Source organism: Rhinolophus sinicus, linkage group LG10, assembly GCF_036562045.2.
Source record: "Rhinolophus sinicus isolate RSC01 linkage group LG10, ASM3656204v1, whole genome shotgun sequence".
Lineage (NCBI taxonomy): Eukaryota > Metazoa > Chordata > Mammalia > Chiroptera > Rhinolophidae > Rhinolophus > Rhinolophus sinicus.
The window spans coordinates 47,491,900-47,512,175 of NC_133759.1; the positions used below are offsets into that span (position 1 = coordinate 47,491,900).

The window sequence follows — 20,276 nt, forward strand, 5'->3', positions numbered from 1 at the left end:
CTAGCCACAGCAATCAGACAAGAAAAAGATATTAACAGGCATCCAAATTGGAAAGGAGGAAGTAAATCATTATTTGCAAATAACATGATACTTTATATAGAGAACCCCAAAGATTCCACCAAAACACTATTAGAACTGATGAATTTAGTAAAGTAGCAGGATACAAAATTAATATTCAGAAATTGGTTGCATTTCTACACATCAATAACGAACTATCGGAAAGAGAAACTAAGAAAACAATCCCATTTACAATGGAATAAAAAAAAAGTTAGGAATAAACTTAACCAAGGAAGTAAAAGACCTGTCCTCATAAAATTGTAAGATATTCAAGAGAGAAATTTAAGATACAAATAAATAGAAACATATACCACGTTCATGGAAAAGAAGAATAGTTAAAATATCCATAATACCCAAAGCAACATATAGGTTCAACACAATCCCTATCAAAATACCAATGGCATTTTACACAGAACTAGAACAAACAATTCTAAAATTTATATGGAATCATAAAAGACGCCAAATAGTCACAGCAATCCTGAGAAATAAGAACAAAGCTGGTGGTATCATGCTACCTGATATCAAATTATACTACAAGGCTATAGAAATCAAAACAGCATGGTACTGGCATAAAAAGACACATAGATCAATGGAACATAACAGAGAGCCCAGAAATAAATCCATGCCTATATGGTCATTTAATCTATGAAAAAAGAAGCAAGAATTTACATTGGGGTAAAGACAGTCTACTTAATAAATGGTGTTGGGAAAACTGGACAGATACATGAAAAAAGAAATGAAACTGGACCACCTTCTTACACCATATACGAAAATAAACTCAAAATGGATTAAAGACTTAAATGGAAGACCTGAAACCATAAAACTCCTAGAAGAAAATATAGGAAGTAAACTCTCAGAGATTATCCTTAGTAATATTTTTACTGATATATCTTCTAGGGCAAAGGAAATAAAAGAAAAAAATAAACAAATGGGACTACATCAAACTAAAAAGTTTTTCACAGCAAAGGAAACCATCAACAAACAAAAACACATCCTATTGAATGGGAGAAGGTATGTGTCAATGACACATCTGATAAGGGGTTAATATCCAAAATTTATGGAAAACTCATACAACTCAATGCCAAAAAATCAAACAATCCAATTAAAAAATGGGCAGAGGACCTGAAGAGACATTTCTCCAAAGAAGACATACAGATGGCCAACAGACATATGAGAAGATGCTCAACGTCACTAATCATCAGAGAAATGCAAATAAAAACCACAATGAGATACTATCTCACTCCAGTCAGAATGGCTATCATGAATAAATCAACAAACAACTAGTGCTGGTGTGGATGTGGAGATAAGGGAACCCTCATGTATTGTTGGTGGGATGGCAAATTGGTGCTGCCACTATGGAAAACAGCATGGAGGTTCCTCAAAAAATAAAAAATAGAACTACTTATGACCCAGCAATTCCACCCCTGGATATTTATCCAAAGGAATCCAAAATACTAATTCGAAAAAATATATGCACCCCTATGTTTACTGCAGGGCTATTCACAACAGCCAAGATATGCAAACAATTGAAATGCTCAACAACAGACGACTGGATAAAGAAACTGTGGTACATTTATAGAATGTAGTATTACTCTGCCATAAAAAAGAATGAAATCTTACCATTTGCAACAACATGGATGGACCTAGAGGATATTATGCTACATGAAATAAGTCAGACAGAAAGACAAATACCATATGATCTCACTTATATGAGGAATCTAAAACTAAATAAATAAATAAAAACAAAAAAAAACCCTCCAAGTTCATAGATACAGAGAACAGATTGGTGGTTGCCAGAGGTGAGGGTTGGGTGAAATGGGTGAAGGTGGTCAAATGGTACAAACTTCCAGGTATAAAGTAAATATCATAGGGATATAAGATACAGCATGGTGACTACAGTTAATAATACTGTATTATATATTTGAATGTTGCTGAGAGAGTAGATCTTAAAAGTTCTCATAAGAAAACAAATTTTGTAACTATGTATGGAGAGCAATGTTAACTAGACTTACTGTTATTATTTCACTATATATATATATATATATATATATATATATACACACACACACACATATAGTGCAAATATCCAATCATGTTGTATACCAGAAACTAATAAATGTTATATGTCAATTATACCTCAATGAAAAAGTAAAGGATATGAAATAGAAAAAGTCTCAAGAATGTATCTTAGCTACACTGATAAAAAAACTGAAAATCAAGACCCTTCATAACAAAATCAATTATTTAGAGGTGCATTTATGGGAATATTCTCATTCTTATATAATCATACCACTTTATGGAAAATCCTTGAAAGAAGTATGGCTATTGAGGATAGTAATAACAATGATGAAAGATTTTAATACCATTTGATTTCATTTGAGTGCTTATTCGAATAGTAGGCACGATGCCACATGCTCTGTACACATTATCTCATTTAAATCCTGTTACAGCCCTGATGCATGCAATATTATTATTCCCAACTTACAGATGAGAAAAATGAGGCTTAGAAAAGATAAGCTACATACACAGGGAATGGCAGAGCAGGATTCAAATCTAGGATTACAGAGTATGAACTTTTAACCTTTATAATGTACTGCCTCCCATTTGAAACAATTACGAATAGACAAAATAGTAAGCTAGTCACTGAGAACAACCTAAGTTAGGCGTCTGGACCTGTCTCTCAAAATGCATTATTGCATGAGCATCCAGAAGAAAACGTGTCTGTGCCTGGATTCCTGCTCGTCCGTACCTGGGAGCCCTCCTCGTTATAGTGCCTGGCATTGCGGAACATCAGTTTCATGTCTTCTATCATCCCTTCTTCCCCTGCGTATTTGTCATTGCGGATGTTATGCTCAATTATTTTCAAGTCCATTGGCTCCAAGATAATTTTATAATAATCAGGATAGTCCTTTTTGGATGGTTTAACCATAAACAGATCACAAAGTCTTCTGCCTGAACCTGGCTCACGAGCTTCAAGAACAACATTGAATAAGATTTTCATTCGCTGCTTTCTTATGTTCTTTTTACTGTCAAGAGGGGAGGTAGAAAAGGGGAAAAATGAGAACAGATTCAGTTTTGTTTTTTTTTAATACAAGGATGAACGTGAAATGAAACAAATTAATCGCTTGGGCAGGTGCTTCATAACAATTACAATTTATTGATTACATATGCCACAAACACATAAACATGCTGGAAGCTAAAAGCAAATATTAGGAAAATTTCCAAATGTGGCAGGAGCAGCCAATGAATACCAAACAAACCTGTTTAAAATATTTATGAAATTCAATGCTTGAAGATCCTATCTGACAGCCAAAGAAAACGAAATCTTATCAACTGAAATATATTTCTTGTTTTTAAGAATAGAACAAAAATGGAGTGAAATTGATTCCCTACAGCTTTTAACAGTCCTCATTAAAAAACAAACAAACAAAAGAAAACCAAAAACCAAACCAAACAAAACCCAACAAACACACATGCAAAAAAGTGTTCCATCTAAGACAACCACTTTGAACACCTGTATATCCTGATTACCAGAAAACAAAGGGAGGCTGTCTGCCAGACTGGTGTCTCTATAGCAGGTACGAGTCTCTTGCATTTATTCTGTCAGGATCAGTCTCTGATCCCTCCCTCCATCAGCATTATTACACAACCCCAACCTAGTTTAAAGAATAAGTGGTTCATCTGAGCTCTTGAGTAAATTTTCATCCTTGAGTGTGAATCCCTGTATTATTTTCCAAATTCCACCAGTTAGACATGATGCTAACAAACATGTGAGTAGTGTGGAACAAAAAACAAGGGACCATAGATTAGAACCTGAATTAAAATGGGGCCCATGAGGGGCGAACGGGTGGCTCAGTTGATTAGAGCACGAGCTCTGGGCAATGGGGCTGCCGGTTCAATTCCTACATGGGCCAACGAGCTGCGCCCTCCGCAACTAGAATGAAGTCAATGAGCTGCCGCTCAGCTTCTGGGTCGCCAGACGGCTCAGTTGGTTGGAGCGCGGGCTCTCAATCACAAGATTGCCAGGTGGACTCCCGCAGGGGATGGTGGGTTGCGCCCCCTGCAACTAACAACTGGACCTGGAGCTGAGCTGCGCCCTCCACAACTAAGATTGAAAGGACAACAACTTGACTTGGAAAAGTCCTGGAAGTACACATTGTTCCCCAATAAAGTCCTTTTCCCCTTCCCCAATAAAATCTTTAAAAAAAGGGGGGGGGGCATGAGAACATACAGGCTAGTCTCCTAATCGTTGTGGAAAACCGCCTGAGAGAGGCGAAATGGCCTGCCTAAGGAGAGTTGCCCAGTGAGCAAGTAGAAGAGATGATCTTCAATATGATTTCTGGCTCACTGTTATGTCTTCAGGACACTGATAAAGAAATTCTAGGCAGACTTGAACCGGCAGTATCCAAGTGAACAGACAAGTAGGTAATAAACAGAAATGAAGAAATAAAAAGAAAATGAAGACTTAATGACTTCATTTCTACTTAACAGATACTTACTAAGATCCCATAATGTAGCACTTAGAGGTAAATATTTTTTATCTGTTTCCTATCTTATAAAGGGAAGGCAGCTCATTCCTGAAGCAAATTATGTGACTGTATGGGTCTAAGTCTAGTCCTCTGACCACTCGCTCTACTGCTGGGTCCTGAAGAAGCCAAAGGCCAGATATTTTCTCTTGCAAGTTCCAACTATGCTTAAACCCCCACCCCCAAACAAAAACAAACAAACAAAAAACCCCAAAGAATAACAACAGATGAGAAAAGAAAAGTCTATCCTTAAGTCAAGAATTTAAACTCTCAGAAATGTGTGTCTTCCGAGCATCACGGAGCTCAAGGCAACCTGAAAGTGATCCTATTAGGAGAGAAAAAGACCCCCGTTTCCTAGGATTGGGATCATCCCTGCCATTTTCTCCTCTCAGTGTTTTTGTGTCTCTATGTCAAGTAAGTGATTATTAGATGATGGTCATACAGAAAAAGTTTCATCTAGTGGAAACGATTATATTTCTCCAAAGAGGCATCCTGGGGCAATGAAGTGAGAGGAAGTTCTCTCTCTCTGTCTAGGACTTTAGCAAGTGGATAATGGAAAAGTAACTTGGGACAAAGCTCCAAAACCACAGAGTTCCACGTCTAGTCAGAGATTAGAACACAGATGACTTTAACTATCAGGAAGTCTCTAAAGAAAAATCTTACAACCTGATTTGATTATCACAGAACACTTAAAACTACTAAAGTCAGATGTGGTTTCTTTAGGTCTCACTTGTGGGGGCTGAAGTTCAAAAGGAAGACTCAGAAATTCAATTTTCAACTTCTGAGTTTAAAAGATCTCTTCAATAATGAATGAAATCAACTCAAAATGAGATCACTCCTCATTCCAGGAATACCAAGCAGAACAATTCAACTGAGGCCCCTCCCTGGATCAAAAGGAGATCAACACTGTTTGCTTCCTAGTTCCAGCACACCACTCCCAATTACCGTTTGGCTTTTCTGCATGAATCTACAAATACTCACCTGAGAGTGGGTCTAGGACAGATTTTTATGAAATTTTTTAAAAAGGAAGAAAATCTTTCAACTAAAATTTAGGGGAAATGCCAAAAAGTAAAAGAACGGTGAGTGGTCCATTCTCCAACTTGAATAACTCTGACACTAGGCAGCTTTGAATGGGACACACTCAAAATGTCAAATCTAATTTTAAGAAACCACTGTAATAACTGAAATTTACTATTTTAGGTTTTACATTACTAATAGTACCCTTTTTCTATTTGTATCAATCATTCACACTTTAAGAGAGTGATGTGTAACTGGTTTCCATCCTCAAAGGCAAGCAACTTTTGTTAGTAGGGTAACTTAAGATCTTTGAACCAATTCAGTTTTATTATTTTGTTTACATTTTCCCAGGTCCTTATGTTGCCTTTGAGACTGAGAACTACTGGCCCATTACTTTTAACCTGGCTGCCGGAAAAAAAGCAGAGCTAAACTTCTTACTTTTTTATAGTAACTGTATTAGATTGGATGGCTGGTTCATCTGCTTTCTTTTTCCAAACCTTACTATATCTGACTCTTGAAAGTAACTTCAAATACTTTTTGAAATTAGATAAACTCTACATTACAAAAAGACAGCTATCATATTCCCCTATTTGGTATTTTTTGGTTACTGTTTTCACTTTACTTTCAGATTCTTGCTAGAAGCCCTCTATGCATCCTACTGCTCTTCCTCTCTCAGACTAACTGTAAAGTTTGTTTCTTCTTCCCCATTATGGGAAAGGTGCATAAAATTGAATCCCAGACCTCGTAAGTGGTATACTCAATCTTCTTATTTTAATCCGTACATTTGAACATAGTAAAGTAAAATACATCTTAAGGGAGTTCAAAACCAGGGCTGTTTATTACTGTGCACTTAAGGGGATGCCAATTCAGATCACAGACACTGTTATAATAAACATACGATTCTAGAATTTTACAGGAGACAGTCCATAAACGGTCCGTGCTAACAAAAGCAGTATATTACAGCAATTTTCCAACAAATGAGTCAAGTTTCTTGAGAAATGGGTGCTTCTTCTACTTTGCACAAAGATTATTAGCTAATAAAGGCTCTGTTCTGAATCCCTGATTTTCTAGGACCATCAACATCATCCCCGACTCCCCCAAAAAAACACCCCAAAAAACAAACTAACAAAAACCCCAAAGAATAACAACAGATAAGAAAAAAAAATCTATCCTTAAGTCAAGAATTTAAACTCTCAGAAATGTGTCTTCCAAGCATCCAGCCTGAAACACTGGATTTACTGTCACTTTTTGCTTCTCTTCGTTTATCACCAAGTTTTAGAGCACCTCCATAGCCCTTCTAGATCTGATCTTTCAATTCTTCACGCCAGTGTCGGTCCTAAGCCTCATACTTTGTGGTTGATCACTTTCTCAAATGTCCTCATGATTATTCTTCCCCTGAAGCTATTATTTATTATTATGTGTATTTCTATATATACTCACAAAAGTCCTACTTATAGTTACAGCTGACACGTGTATCATATGCCAGTGACTGCACTGAGAACTATATATACATTGTCATTTAATCCTCAAACTTTGACAACCAGGTACAATCATTATCCCAACTTTGCATATGTAAAAACGGAGGCTTAGAGGGGTCAAGTGAATACCTAACACCATAAAGTGAGTAATCAGAACTGAGATTTGAATTAGCTGATCACCAGGCTGCTAATTTTTATCACGTCCTTCCCTTTTCCAAGTTAGCGCTTACCAGGAGCCTCTCTAATCAAAGTCAACTCTGTTCATGGACTTCAAGGTATCCCAGCATTTAACTCCCTGGACCTAGAGCTTCAGTGGTGCCTGCTGTTAAGCTAAGTAAACACAAAGGTTCTTTCTTTTACAAGGCTTGCCACATTTCATCTTCAAGTGTTCAAGGAATAAAACCTTTTTATTCATCTTTTCTAATGTATTTTCCTAGACTTGTAACATCTGACTAAAAACAAATGAACTCTACCGATTTCAAACCTTGACGTCAACAGAAACTACTTCCAGAAAATAATCAGAGCTGTATTTATTGAGTATTTACTGCATCTAGGTTCAGTTCTAAGGGCTTTAAACATATTAACCAATTGGGTCCTCACAGCAATCCAATGTAGGTACTGTCATCAACTCCTTGTTCAGATGAAGAAATTGAGATGAGGTTCAGATCACAGAGTTAATAAGAACTGTGATTTGAACTTGGGGAGTTAGGGTCTAGAACTTGGGGCGATAACACTACTCCATGATGCCCTGCATTTCTATTTCTACTACTACCCAGAGTCGGTGCCATACACCATGAATGATATAAAAGAAATACACCCCATGGTCTTTAAAAAAAATGTTACTAAGGAAACTTTTCTTAAGGAAAATATTAGGAAGACTATGATGATAACAGTAATTTTGTAGGCTGGACTACATACGGTAGCAAAACACAGACAAGTTTAGAACACCTAACTTTCAAGGAAAAGCATGGTAGGGAAATCATGCAACATTTCTATACAACTATACAATTGTGTACCTTACGTCATTATTTTAGTACATAGTTTCATTTGTTTTCAACCTGCCTCTTTTCCTGGCCAATAAGTTCTTGGCAGGTGAGGCGATGACTGAGAATTCTCCTTTATGACCTGTAAGAGCAGAGTCTGGTGTTCTGTAAGCAACTGACACTCCACGAATGCCAGATGACAAAGGAAAAAAATAAAAGCAACCACAAAATGATTACTAGGACTATAACTTAGCAACTCATAGACTGTTTTTAAAATCCTAAGTAACATACAAAAGAATGGATGCTTTTAAAAAAATAAAACATGGACAAGATCAGAGACTGAGGAAATGTATTCATGCTTGAGAAGTACTAATCCAATGATAGGTGCCAACACAGACCAACGTCACGTGGATTGCCAACACTGATTCTGATCCCTGCACCATCCCCTTATCTAGAAAAGGCATCCCTTAAAGGGAATTAGCACCCGCTAGCCCCTGGACACCGGCAATGCCGCCATATTCAGTTTCTACCTTCTGCTACAGAAGCACAGCCACAGTGATTGGTGAGGGGGCTTGCTGCTCCCCTGCCAAGCTACCAACAAATTAAAGCTCCTGAACCTATCTAAGCTAACTAATTCTGAATTTATTTTACTAACTATGCTTCTAAATCATACTGCTTTCTTTATTCATAAAATAAACTGGCACCCAAATAAAAACCATTATTTCACATGCTGAAGGCTTCACTTTTCACCTAATCAGTACTAACCATGCCACAGAAGGTTACACTTTTAAAAATATGTTTATGCATAAAAAAAGGACTGCACACCTGGATAGCCTCCTGAGACCCAACATCTCACTGTCAAGAGTGTTCCTGGGAAAGCAGAAACAAACATTACATGTGAAGAGAAACAAAATAAGTAACATCGGAGGGTCATGTTTAAACCAAATACGGTTGAGAAAAAAAGAATTCTTCAATCCAATAAATAAAAGATATTAAAAACACTTGGAACATTTTAACATGGAAGATAGCAAGTAGATTTTTGGGTAGAGGGGTGGGGGAGAAGAATGCACTCCCAGAATGAAGAGAACATACCAATATTAATTTTTTTCATGCTCTTTAATAATTAAAAAAATAAGGAAAAGATAGAATTAAACACAATACTTAGGAGTCAAGTCAGGTGGTACTTGGAAAACTTGGTGCTGACTATTCTGGACAAGCTTAAGTTCAGGATGCCTGAATTTTTGGTGAAGTGTATTTCGTACAAAAACCTTTTAACATAATTACCTTCTAAAAGGTTCATTATGTTATTTTCTTTGTCATAATCTAAAGTATAGAACTTGCTTCTCTCAACCTCTTAACGTCCACTCATGCCTGTATTTCAAACCTGTGTGTTCTTTTACTGCTTTAGCTATGATTTATACTTGTTCTTCTCTTATTCCTTTTTTTCACCTTATCATACAAAACACTTCCCAAGAAACCTGTTAATAAAGGAACTTTTTGTCTGCAGTGGAATTTTATTATTTCAAGAACATAATGCTCAGTTTCAGTTTTCTTTTTACGGGAGGTTTTAAGAGTAATATTTTTCATTTAATCAACTTGGGTTGTCCCACAAACTACATGCCAGAGATTGCTAATTTTTAAGGATCTGGCCTGGGCTAATGCTTCCTTAGAACTGTTTTCTTAACACTTAACTAGTTTAAAATCTCTTTTCATTCAGTGTTGGCAATAACTGAACCATCACTTTTGCCTCCATTACCTTATTTTGCCTGAGAAGTTTTTATCTTTGATTGGTGACTGATCTGGAAAACACAGGTGATGCAGTAGTGGAGTTATATAATTATACTCAAAGATGTTCTTGAATTGATGTCTCTGATTTGTTTCACATTTTTCCTCCATTGTCCCTGGTATTACAAGAAATCAAGAACTTGGAAGGACGAAATTCATAGGCCAGTAATGGAGGAGACTCACATCTCAGGTACACCAATCAATTTGGTTACTATGGCATAGCACAGCAAAGTCATTTTCTAAAAAAAAATTTCCCAAATGCTATTTATAAGAGGGTAAGACAGGATAGCTTCTCTCTTCTAAACCACTTTTTAAATCCTCTGGTATTAGTAGATGTATAAATGCATGAACAGAACTATGTCAACAGTTACTAATGATTTCTTCATTCAATTTTGAATCTGTGAAGCCCTGCTATTCGTGGTTAACTTATTCCTTGTCTAAGGTAGTCTCCTTGGATGGACTGATGCTTAAAAGATGGTGAGACAGTTAAGGCTGAGGGAGAATATGGTGTTCCACAAAGAACAAGCCAGAGAAATTCCATATGGGAGGCATAGAAAAGAGATGGTCTTGCATGATTCTTTATAGGAGTCCAGCTTCAGAAACTCACAGTAAGGTCCCCTTCCATAAGACCCGGGAGAGAAAGAAAGGGTTAGGGAAGTTGAGAAAAAGGTTAGGAAGAAAAGAAAAAATATCTAGCTTAACATTTTATGAACTACAAGAATTTTGGCTGGCTATTTTACAATATGACATCCTTAAAATGGCAAATAAAATCAGATTAACAAAAGGGTAAGAGTAATGACTTACTTCACTATAGTGATGGTAACAATTGTTTGTAATTCACCACATAAAAATTACCTAAATTAATTTAAGTGGCACTATTTAAATGCCATATTAAAACAAAATAACTTGGATGACAGAAAGAAGAACATGTTTTACCAACCTATACAAGTAGTTGTCACTTTTATCTATATCATCTAAAAGCAATATGGTCCTTGCACATACAAAAAAACACTAATCATACAATTTAAAAATGAATTCTAAAAGAAGACATGTAATCAAACATTCCAAGCTTGTAAGAGAATTCATACTGGATAGCTTACAAAAACCTTTCCTGCACTTATCTAAAACAAAATAAATAGAAACTGAGAAGATGTCTCCATCTATGAGAAGAGTATATACCTTTTTCTTTTGGCACTACCAGTATCAGAGGTGGCTGAAGAAATCATGCTGTCTCCATCCTCAATGTCGTCTCTCCTGGCAAGCTCCTTCTTCTTTGCCTAAAACAGAGCAGATCCCGGGAGTCAAGCTCACTCTGCTGAGCACTCCTAGAATATATGAATATTAAAGAGCTAGACATATGAGATTCACTCAGAAAGATACAACCGCACGTAGGACGCATAAAATTAGTCATTAAACATTTTCAGTAACCCAATTTAACAAAAGCATGCATGACAAAAAAGTAGGTTAATAAAATGAATCTAGAGAGTTGAGGAATCAACACTAGCTAAACTGCATTTAATACTACAAAGGGCACTGACTTGTTAAAAGCACTGAGGCAAGGTATAGGAGCATCTTGCTCTGTTGGCCATATTGAAGTAAAGCCAACTCAAAGATGGCCTTTGGTATGCTTGACTTCTTAAGCAACAGTGTGGCTAAGAAGAAAGTTTAATGTGAGAGGTGAAAGAAGATCTACTTTTCAACACATGCATTTTTAAAGACTTTCTGCCAAACACAGCTGAAAGCCAAACCACAGCAGACTTAAGGAATACATACAGAATACTGAAAAGGAAATACTTGAAACCCACAGCGTTGATCACAGTGTAGACCATACAAAATGAAGATTCTACGGGTGATCTAAAATTGCTTTTGCTCCTTCCTTGCTCTGAGCTTTTCTTTCCAGAAAGACCATGTCAAAAACTGACAGGTGGACAATTTTTATTTCATATCTATGACTTGTCTAAAAATCCCTAGATGACCCATGACCTCAGGTACCCTCCAAGGTATGTTCTTAGAAAGGATCTGATAAACTAATGCACATTGTACAATGATTAATTAGCCCTAAGATGTCCTTTCTCCTAGGACCAACTCTGCTTCAACAGAGACACAGTCTAGAACCAAAGAAATAAAATTTAAATGATAGAGTATCACCTGTGATTGAAGGGATACAACCAATCCTTGCTTCTTCTACTCACCAAGCTAACCCAATCTAAACTATTATTCCTACTCTACATGATCCTGACGACTCTAAAAAAATATTCGGCAATATTTGTGGCAGAAATGAACAATGTGATATATTGCTGGGGGAAAGCACACATCTTAAAAGAACACACTCAAAATGTGTAAAATTATTTCAGTTATACTGTGTTTCCCTGAAAATAAGACCTAGCTGGACAATCAGCTCTAATGCGTCTTTTGGAGCAAAAATTAACGTAAGACCCAGTATCGTATCATATCACATCACATCAATCACATCACACCTGGTCTTATATTATAGTAAAATAAGACCGAGTCTTATTAATTTTTGCTCCAAAAGATGCATTAGAGCTGATGGTCCGGCTAAGTCTTATTTTTAGTGAAACACGGCACATACAACAATTTAGCAAAACCAAGAATTCATACCTGCATGACTTGCTGTAATTTTAGAACTCGCTTATAGATAGCTGAATTGGGAACATTATAGCGTTTGGCATTTTCAAACATTAAATTCAGATCACACTCCAAATGATCCAAAGTTTCATATTCTTGGTTCTTTAGCTTTGTTCTGTGAAAGACAAACATGGTTAGAATTTTCCATTATGAAAATTATGAAGCATCCTTCCTGAAAGTTTAGTGCAAAATCCTGATAAGCACTAGATGGTATCTTTACTAATGATTCTGATTAGAGGCCTGGAAGTGACATTTTCAAGATATAAAGTGAGGAGGCAAAAGTACCATTATATTTAGGCAACATGACAGTTTAACCGAAAGTCCAAAAGAACAAACTAAAACACTACACGAAGTAATAAGAGGACCTAGTAAAGTGGTCAATTACAAAGCAAACATACTAGCAAAATTCCTAATGGAAAAACCATTAGTGGTTAACATGCAAATCCTAAGAAACAAAAATCAAGGAGGTTTTAAGCTACCTTAAATGAAAAATCACGATCTACCCATTTCTGAAAATCAGAGGCCCTTCCAGTTCATGAGTGTTAAAGGAAAGAGAAAGTACTGGCCATGCCATGAAGGAGCATTTAGAATCACTTATTTACCCCCAGGGGTGTTATATATGAACAGTGGTTTACAATGGTAAATGAGAGGCAGATATGTCAGAGTCCATTCACTGCTATTCTTCCAATATAAACTTTTGTAACTAATTAAAATAGAAGTTTTTAATTATTTTACTTAAGTCTTAAGAATTGTGCTATTTCTCTCAGACACTATGGCTATTACTAATACAAACCCTCAATAGTCCCTATACCCTTTGTTATCAAGTGAAGTGTCATGGTTTGCGGTAAATCTAACTCTGTATGGATTTAGACAGGACAGACTTTTAAATCTTTCGATTGAAGTACTTGTATGCTTATCCATCAAAGTCACAAAAATAGTATTAATAAATACTAAATATATTAATATATACTAAATAGTATTAATAAATATGTGTAAACAGCATCACAGAATAAATGCAGAGATTTCAGACTTCTCTCTTAGAATGACATCATCCATTCCACATATAAAGTTTTACTTAAAATTCACCAAAATCATATGGAAATTCCATGTAGTGCTTAAAGAGATATGAATGTTAGAGAACATCTCTAGGTTAAAACAAAAAACAACCAAGCACAAACTCAGGCCTCAGCAATAGCTTAGGCAGCTAGCACCCAGAGTTTAAATTACAGCCTCAGACTTATTACTGCCAACGCTAAGGGTAATGTGCTGGGTGTTCTCAACACCCACAGAGAACAGGCAGAGAACCCAAGCTTATAAATGACAATCTATAATAAATCTCAAGTTATTTATCAGACTGATGTTAATCAAGGATAGTGAGGAGGGAAGGGCAGAATGGGAAATAAAAGATGAAGCCACAGTATCCAGCTCCTGCCCACTCTTCCATTTTTGTTGCTTTTGATGACACTCAACTATGTTCCTTCTGCCAACAAATCTTCCTAGGACTGTTACATAATACAGCAGCCACTAGCCACAGGTGGCTATTTCATGCAAAATTAAATAAAATTTAAAATCTAGTTCCTTAGTTGCACTGGCCACATTTCAAATGCTCAACAGTCACGTGTAACTAATGGCTACTGTATTTAGACAGCACAGATAAAACAACATTTCTGCCATCACAGAAAGTTCTATCGGACAGCACTGCTCTAGATTTCCCTGTTGCTCAGATGGAGAGCGTAACGAAAGGTAGCCCAGCTCCTGTCAGGCATGACTGGCTCAGCATGTGTCTTTGGAAAGAAGGTAGATCACACGTCCTAAAGGCTGACTCTTCAGAACTCCAGTGTGCTGCCAGCTAGGCCTCAGCCGTTTCCCTATTCCTCATATTCCCCTATATGTGTGCCAGACAACTGTCATAGAGAAGTTAAAAAGAGGGGAAAGGTATAGAATTACTGACTTGACAAAGGTTTATATTAGAAAATTCTAACTTGGAAAAAGGTTGTAGGCAGGTGAATGAGCTGGCTGATGATTTGTCTCCTTCTGAACTAATTAGACTGCTTGAATTAAAAAAAAAAAGGTTATACACAAGATCACAAGATTGCCCCGGGGATACGAAAGACACTTTGCGGAATATAATCAATAATGTTGTAAAAATGTTGTAGGGTGCCAGATGGGCACTTGTCTTATAAGGGAGACCACTTCAGGGACAGTGTAGATGCCTGACCACTGCAGTGTACACCTGGAGCTGAAGCTGAATAATAACGCATGTCAGCTATAATTTATATATATAGACACAGGATGTGGAGTACAGCATAGGAAATAGAGTCAACGGAATCATAACAGCAATATACAATGTCAGAGGGGTAGTAGATTGAGAGAGGGAGGGTATCACTTAGTGAGGGGTGCAAATGTCTAACTACTACATTGTTTTGTATACCTGAAACTAAAAAAAAAATTTAAAAAACGGTTATGGGAGAAAAGAAACTAATGACAAAAATTGTTCAATTAAAAGGGAACCTCTCAACATCTACAAGACAGTCACCATCTTTTCTAAGGCAAAGAGTATTAAGACAAATTTCTAGGCTATTTTCTTAATAAATGGCAGCCTTAATTTCCATGTTATTTTAAGAGGGCCAAATGAGCTGATTTTCTATATCCTATTGTGTACAAAACCTCCAAAGTTTGGATTAAATAAAAACACCATAAATCTTACTGATCAAATGATGAAAACAGAAGTCACAAACGCAAAACCATGAAACATACGTTGTTAAACAATCTTATTTCCTAGAATCCAGCAAATACAAGAATTTTAATTCCTACTGTTTGGAAGGTTAGTTTTCTGCCATGAAAGCATCCTATAAATACCAGCTTAATCTCACCTTGTCAAGATATTTTCACCTGCCTATTGCCTCTATCTGGGTATACTGAAAAACCTAACCCATATGTGGGCGCTACAAAACATCACATTTTATAATATAGCTTATTTCCTACTATTTTTAATGATACTGTGGTGGTAAGTATTCTGTCAGGCTGAATTTCCAATGATCATTTTAATATTTTCTAAACAGAATAGGGAAACCAGATGAACCATCTTTAAGGTATTATTTCAGCTAATGAATTCTCTAAGAGCTGAGTAGGCTGATTCTGGGGGATTCACCTATAGGTAAATTGTTGTAATCAAAATATCAATAAAAGGTATAGGCAGAAAAATTTTTGTACTTTGTTCATTTATAAGAAAATGAACAGTTAAATTCTGAGCTACATGAGTTTTTATAATCCACAATCTGACACAAAAATGTCTAGCTGGAACACCTTTCATTAATTTGTCTCTTGACTCTACTGCAGTACGAAGAATATTTGTATTTAACCAAATTTATTTCTTGCTTTTCATATGAGTGATATTCAAGTATACTCTAGACATGTGAAAACATTTTTACCTTTAATATCCTTATCCATTTTAGGAAGGAAGATATACTTGTATGTGCAGGCTCAACCACAAGAACATGGACGTATATTCGGTAATACAGAAGACATTTTACTGCGTAATGTAGAAGACGTTTACCTGATCTGTTGTAGTGATATGGGCACTTTAATTTGCTGATAATAATCAGGGTATTTTTTCTTCGAAGGCAAGTGGAAAAAAGGTTCAGCAATTAGCTGCCCTTGGTTATTCCGACAGCTCCTAACTGTGTCATAAAGCTGATAAAAAGGATTTGAAACATCCATAAATGAAGTAATGCTTTCTGCTTCCGACTCTCCTTCTTCATAACGTGCAGCTAGAAAGAAAAAAAAGGAACCATACTTTAAAAAACTCTTTCTAATAACCTTGCATGTTAAGCTATATGTTTGAGAATACTCATTTTAAAAGAATAATCTCTAGTCTTCATTAAAGATGTTAGTAATGCTTAATATAATTGTATGTTTACTTAGAGGAATATTACATAGAAATTGAATGTTACACAGTAAAAGTTATGCTGTTTTTAAAAGGTTACAAAACGGTTTCTCTTTTTAAATGTGCCTTCTTCAGAGACTCCTTGCTATGTGTGCTTGGCCAAGAAAAAGAGCAAGGAGGCATTCACAGATCTCAGAACTAAATACAAAAGCTAAAACTATAAAATTCTTAGAAGAAAACGTAGGTATTAATCTTCATGGCCTTGGATTGGATAATTGGTTGGATAATCTATTCTTTTTTCTTTTTTTTATTGGGGAATACTGGGCAACAGTGTGTTTCTCCAGGATCCATTAGTCATTGTCCTTCAATTTGGTTGTGGAGGGCACAGCTCGGCTCCAAGTCCAGTCGCCATTTTCAATCTTAGTTGCAGGGGGGGCAGCCCACCACCCCATGCGGGAATTGAACCGGGCAGGCTTGCTAAGAGCTTGTGCTCTAACCAACTGAGCCATCTGGCCACCCCACAGGGCGCTCAGTGGCAGCTTGTTGTCTTCAATCTAGTTGTGGAGGGCGCAGCTCACTGGCCCATGTGGAAATCAAACTGGCAACCCTGTTGTTCAGAGCTCACACTCTAACCAACTGAGCCATCGGCTGCCCCCTACTCTGTTTTCTTAATAGCTGAAGTTACTAAATAATAATCCTCTTGTGATAAACGTAGTACTATTTACTAGACAAAAGGCAATAAATACTTTTTAGGAATGCTGTAAATGGTGTGGTTTTTCTTCAATTTGTTATGCTACTATAAGGTTAATGAAGTAACCAAATGGAAGAAGGAAATCTAAACATAATGTGTGTGTCACTTTTATAATCAGCATAAAACAAAGCTAATAAAAAGATAAATTTTCTTTCCAGTTTTGATATGACTAGGCCTAATTTAAATAAAAAATATTTAATTCTGTAGATAAGTATCAAAAAATTAAATTCATTATAGGAAGCGGAGTACAGCATTAGGAATAGAGACAGTGGAAATGTAATGGCTCTGTGCGATGTCAGAGGGATAATGGATGGGGGGAGGGGGGTTCACACAGTGTGAGGGATATAAACGATAAACGTCTAAGTTTTGCTTTGTCTTGTGCACCTGAAACTAATAAAATTATATTTAAAAAAAGTTAAATTCATACCCTCATAAGTAGTCTATAGTAATTATGAAATTTCTATAGAAGATTTAGTACAAAATACACAGCTGGAAAAACGTGTGGCCTCACACTTGACTATAAAATCAAGATATGCCAGAATAACTTCATGAAACAAATTTTATCTCTACATATAAAAATATCTACAGTAAAATAAAAAAATATTATATTACACTTATGAGAAAGATAACAAAATCAAATATACCTCTAGAGCTGTTCTTTACGTTGCTATTTAACAAACTACTTTTCCATTGATTTTTAGTGCCCAATGCTCTTTGTTTAAATGACAATTTACTATGCCGCTCTGACTGTAATTTCCATCTGTCTTTAAATCATAAGCTCTAGCCGAGAAGAAATTATAGCCTACTGAAACTCTAAGCCAATGACCTGGAAATCTAAGATGTTCTGAATGTCTTCCTGAAATTTCCTGATGGTTGTCCCTAGTACTCATTAATTATCATAAGATGTTCTGAATGTCTTCCTGAAATTTCCTGATGGTTGTCCCTAGTACTCATAGGTTTGAAAGCAGGATCTGCTAAAGCTATCAAACCAATTGCATTGGAAGAAGTATTTATTTACTAAGATACGAGCTTTAACACAAATAAAGCAATAACCTTTTGATAAGTTTGCCAACCAAAGAGTTTAATGAAAATGCAACAAATCTGCATGTATTCCAAAAACTGAAAACTCCCAGCCAGATCAAACTCAATGCAATTTTTCTTAACCAGCAGGACCCACTGAGAAGGCACTGAACACGTCACCGCCTAATGCTTACCAGCTAAAGCAGCATCCTCTTCACTTTCTGAGCCATACTGAAGGGCCATGGTAATTGCTGATAAACGACCCCCCTGGACTGCTCTTTTATTACTACAAAGAAAGACAAGCAATTAGAAGACGTGGAAAGATGTAATCATAATTTGGTTATTGTATAGGAAATAGGAATTGCTAACAAAGCATTCACAACAAAAAAAGAATTTCTATTAACTGCCTCCTCAATCTATCTTTGTGCTTTTTATACCCACCCTAATCAATTTTAGCCAAGACCAATTATTTTCTCTTCGAAAAGAGGGAGTGGTGGTAGAAAGTCTAAAGTAGGCTACTTGTAATTTGTTCTTTACATAAACACAGCACACTACTCCTTATTTTATAAAAAAAAAGTTTCGTTCATAATTACTGGTTAATTCTAAGATGCTCATATTTTATAATGAACACAAATTCTATTACGAACACAAAACCTTTTAGATTTTACCACACATTTTACTGGTAATATGAAACACTACCTGACAAACAACTTCTGTTTAAGCATTTTCTAAGAGGTAAGGTCAGCACTTCAACCTTTTAAATGAGGTATTTGATAACAAATTCTCATAACCTAACTATACCCAAAAATATTACTTCAAGATAGCCATCAAGCAAACACTAGTATGCTTATCCTTATAAACATTAGTCAGCTCTCAGACTAAACACACACATTCTCTCTCACCGGTAATACTTGCTAGTGGGAGTTCTCTCTTCACCAAGGCTGCCTTTACTGTGCGAAGGGCCTGTCAGCCTGGTTGCAGCCAAATTTGATGAAGTCCTATCCAGAGATAAAATTTAAAAACCCTCAGAAAATTTAAAAACCCTCAGCTGAAATCAGAATGCTGGGTAAACAAAAAAGAAACAATCATTTTCTTCTTTTCTAAAGAGAAATTTCAAATATTTGAGCCTTTACTGGGCAATAGGCTTTGCTCCAAAACCTGGGGACTCTGTGGAGGAGAATGGACCAGGGCTGGTCCTAGAGAGCTGATGGTCACTACAGTGACTAGAGGATCTAAGAACAAAGCAAATGTCAAGGTCAGAAGAAAGTTTCCAAAATAGCCACTCAATCTTTCCATTTCAGATAGGAGGAAGAGAATCGTGGAAGTATTATTTGTTCAAATATTAGTCCCGGCACAAGCAAAAGCCAAGATGAGACTAGATCTTTGGACACCTGGCTAAATTATGTAAATATAAACATATATACCTATATATAACATACAAATATCGTAAACCTACATGTTATATATTGTATATATATGTATAACATAAATTACATACAAATACAAACATATATATGTACATATAACATATAAAGCAATAAAAGCATATACTGGTGCTAAGTGCTAAAATTTGCTTCTTTTTAAATGAAGGCTTTCAGATGCAATAAAGGTGCGAGGTAAGCGTTATCCCTACTCTCTTTAGAATCACATTATCAACTGTAAATATAATCTTGAAATGCATCTTGTTTTCCACTGTATTGATTCCACTAGCTAGAAAATCCAGCAAATAATAAAAAGCACAAGGATTTTAGACATTTTTTTTAACCTACCTTATTCGAAGGCTTGACTTAGCCATTTCATGATGTTCAATTTCTGCCTTTTTCATATAAAATATTTTTTTAATAGAATTTGCATCCTGTCAAGATAAAATTACTTGGCTTAGAGAAAGTATAGGAAAAAAAGGACAGTTTAAAATGCTCTCAATCTTGCACTGGACACTTTCTATAGCACTCCTTCCATTTGGAGTAGCCCTCCGCTCACTATCCACAAAGCTGTATCCTCTAACCTTTCTACAAGCTTCCAAAACATCTTCATAATTAAACGTAAGTTAAAAAGCCTCCTAACTCATTCACAATTAATCACACACAAAGATCTAATGATGAACAGGAAAAACAATAGTGAAACTAC

The 20,276-nt window shown here is 36.1% G+C and overlaps 1 protein-coding gene across 24 annotated transcripts in view; it reads right to left on the reverse strand.

Moving 5' to 3' along the window:
• Nucleotides 1–20,276, reverse strand: part of PBRM1 (polybromo 1) — a 105,093-nt gene that overhangs the window by 55,371 nt on the left and 29,446 nt on the right. For 14 of the 24 annotated variants that reach the window (XM_019724301.2, XM_074313080.1, XM_019724300.2 and 11 more), the window contains 8 exons: nucleotides 19,919–20,004; nucleotides 19,052–19,147; nucleotides 18,344–18,435; nucleotides 16,049–16,262; nucleotides 12,466–12,607; nucleotides 11,026–11,123; nucleotides 8,887–8,931; nucleotides 2,807–3,083 (listed from right to left, as the gene is read on the reverse strand). In XM_019724301.2, coding sequence (XP_019579860.1) covers nucleotides 2,807–3,083; nucleotides 8,887–8,931; nucleotides 11,026–11,123; nucleotides 12,466–12,607; nucleotides 16,049–16,262; nucleotides 18,344–18,435; nucleotides 19,052–19,147; nucleotides 19,919–20,004 — 1,050 coding nt within the window. Of the gene's footprint in view, nucleotides 1–2,806; nucleotides 3,084–8,886; nucleotides 8,932–11,025; nucleotides 11,124–12,465; nucleotides 12,608–16,048; nucleotides 16,263–18,332; nucleotides 18,436–19,051; nucleotides 19,148–19,918; nucleotides 20,005–20,276 lie in introns of those variants that run through there. The other 10 variants (XM_074313083.1, XM_074313082.1, XM_074313079.1 and 7 more) reach the window with 2 other exon arrangements.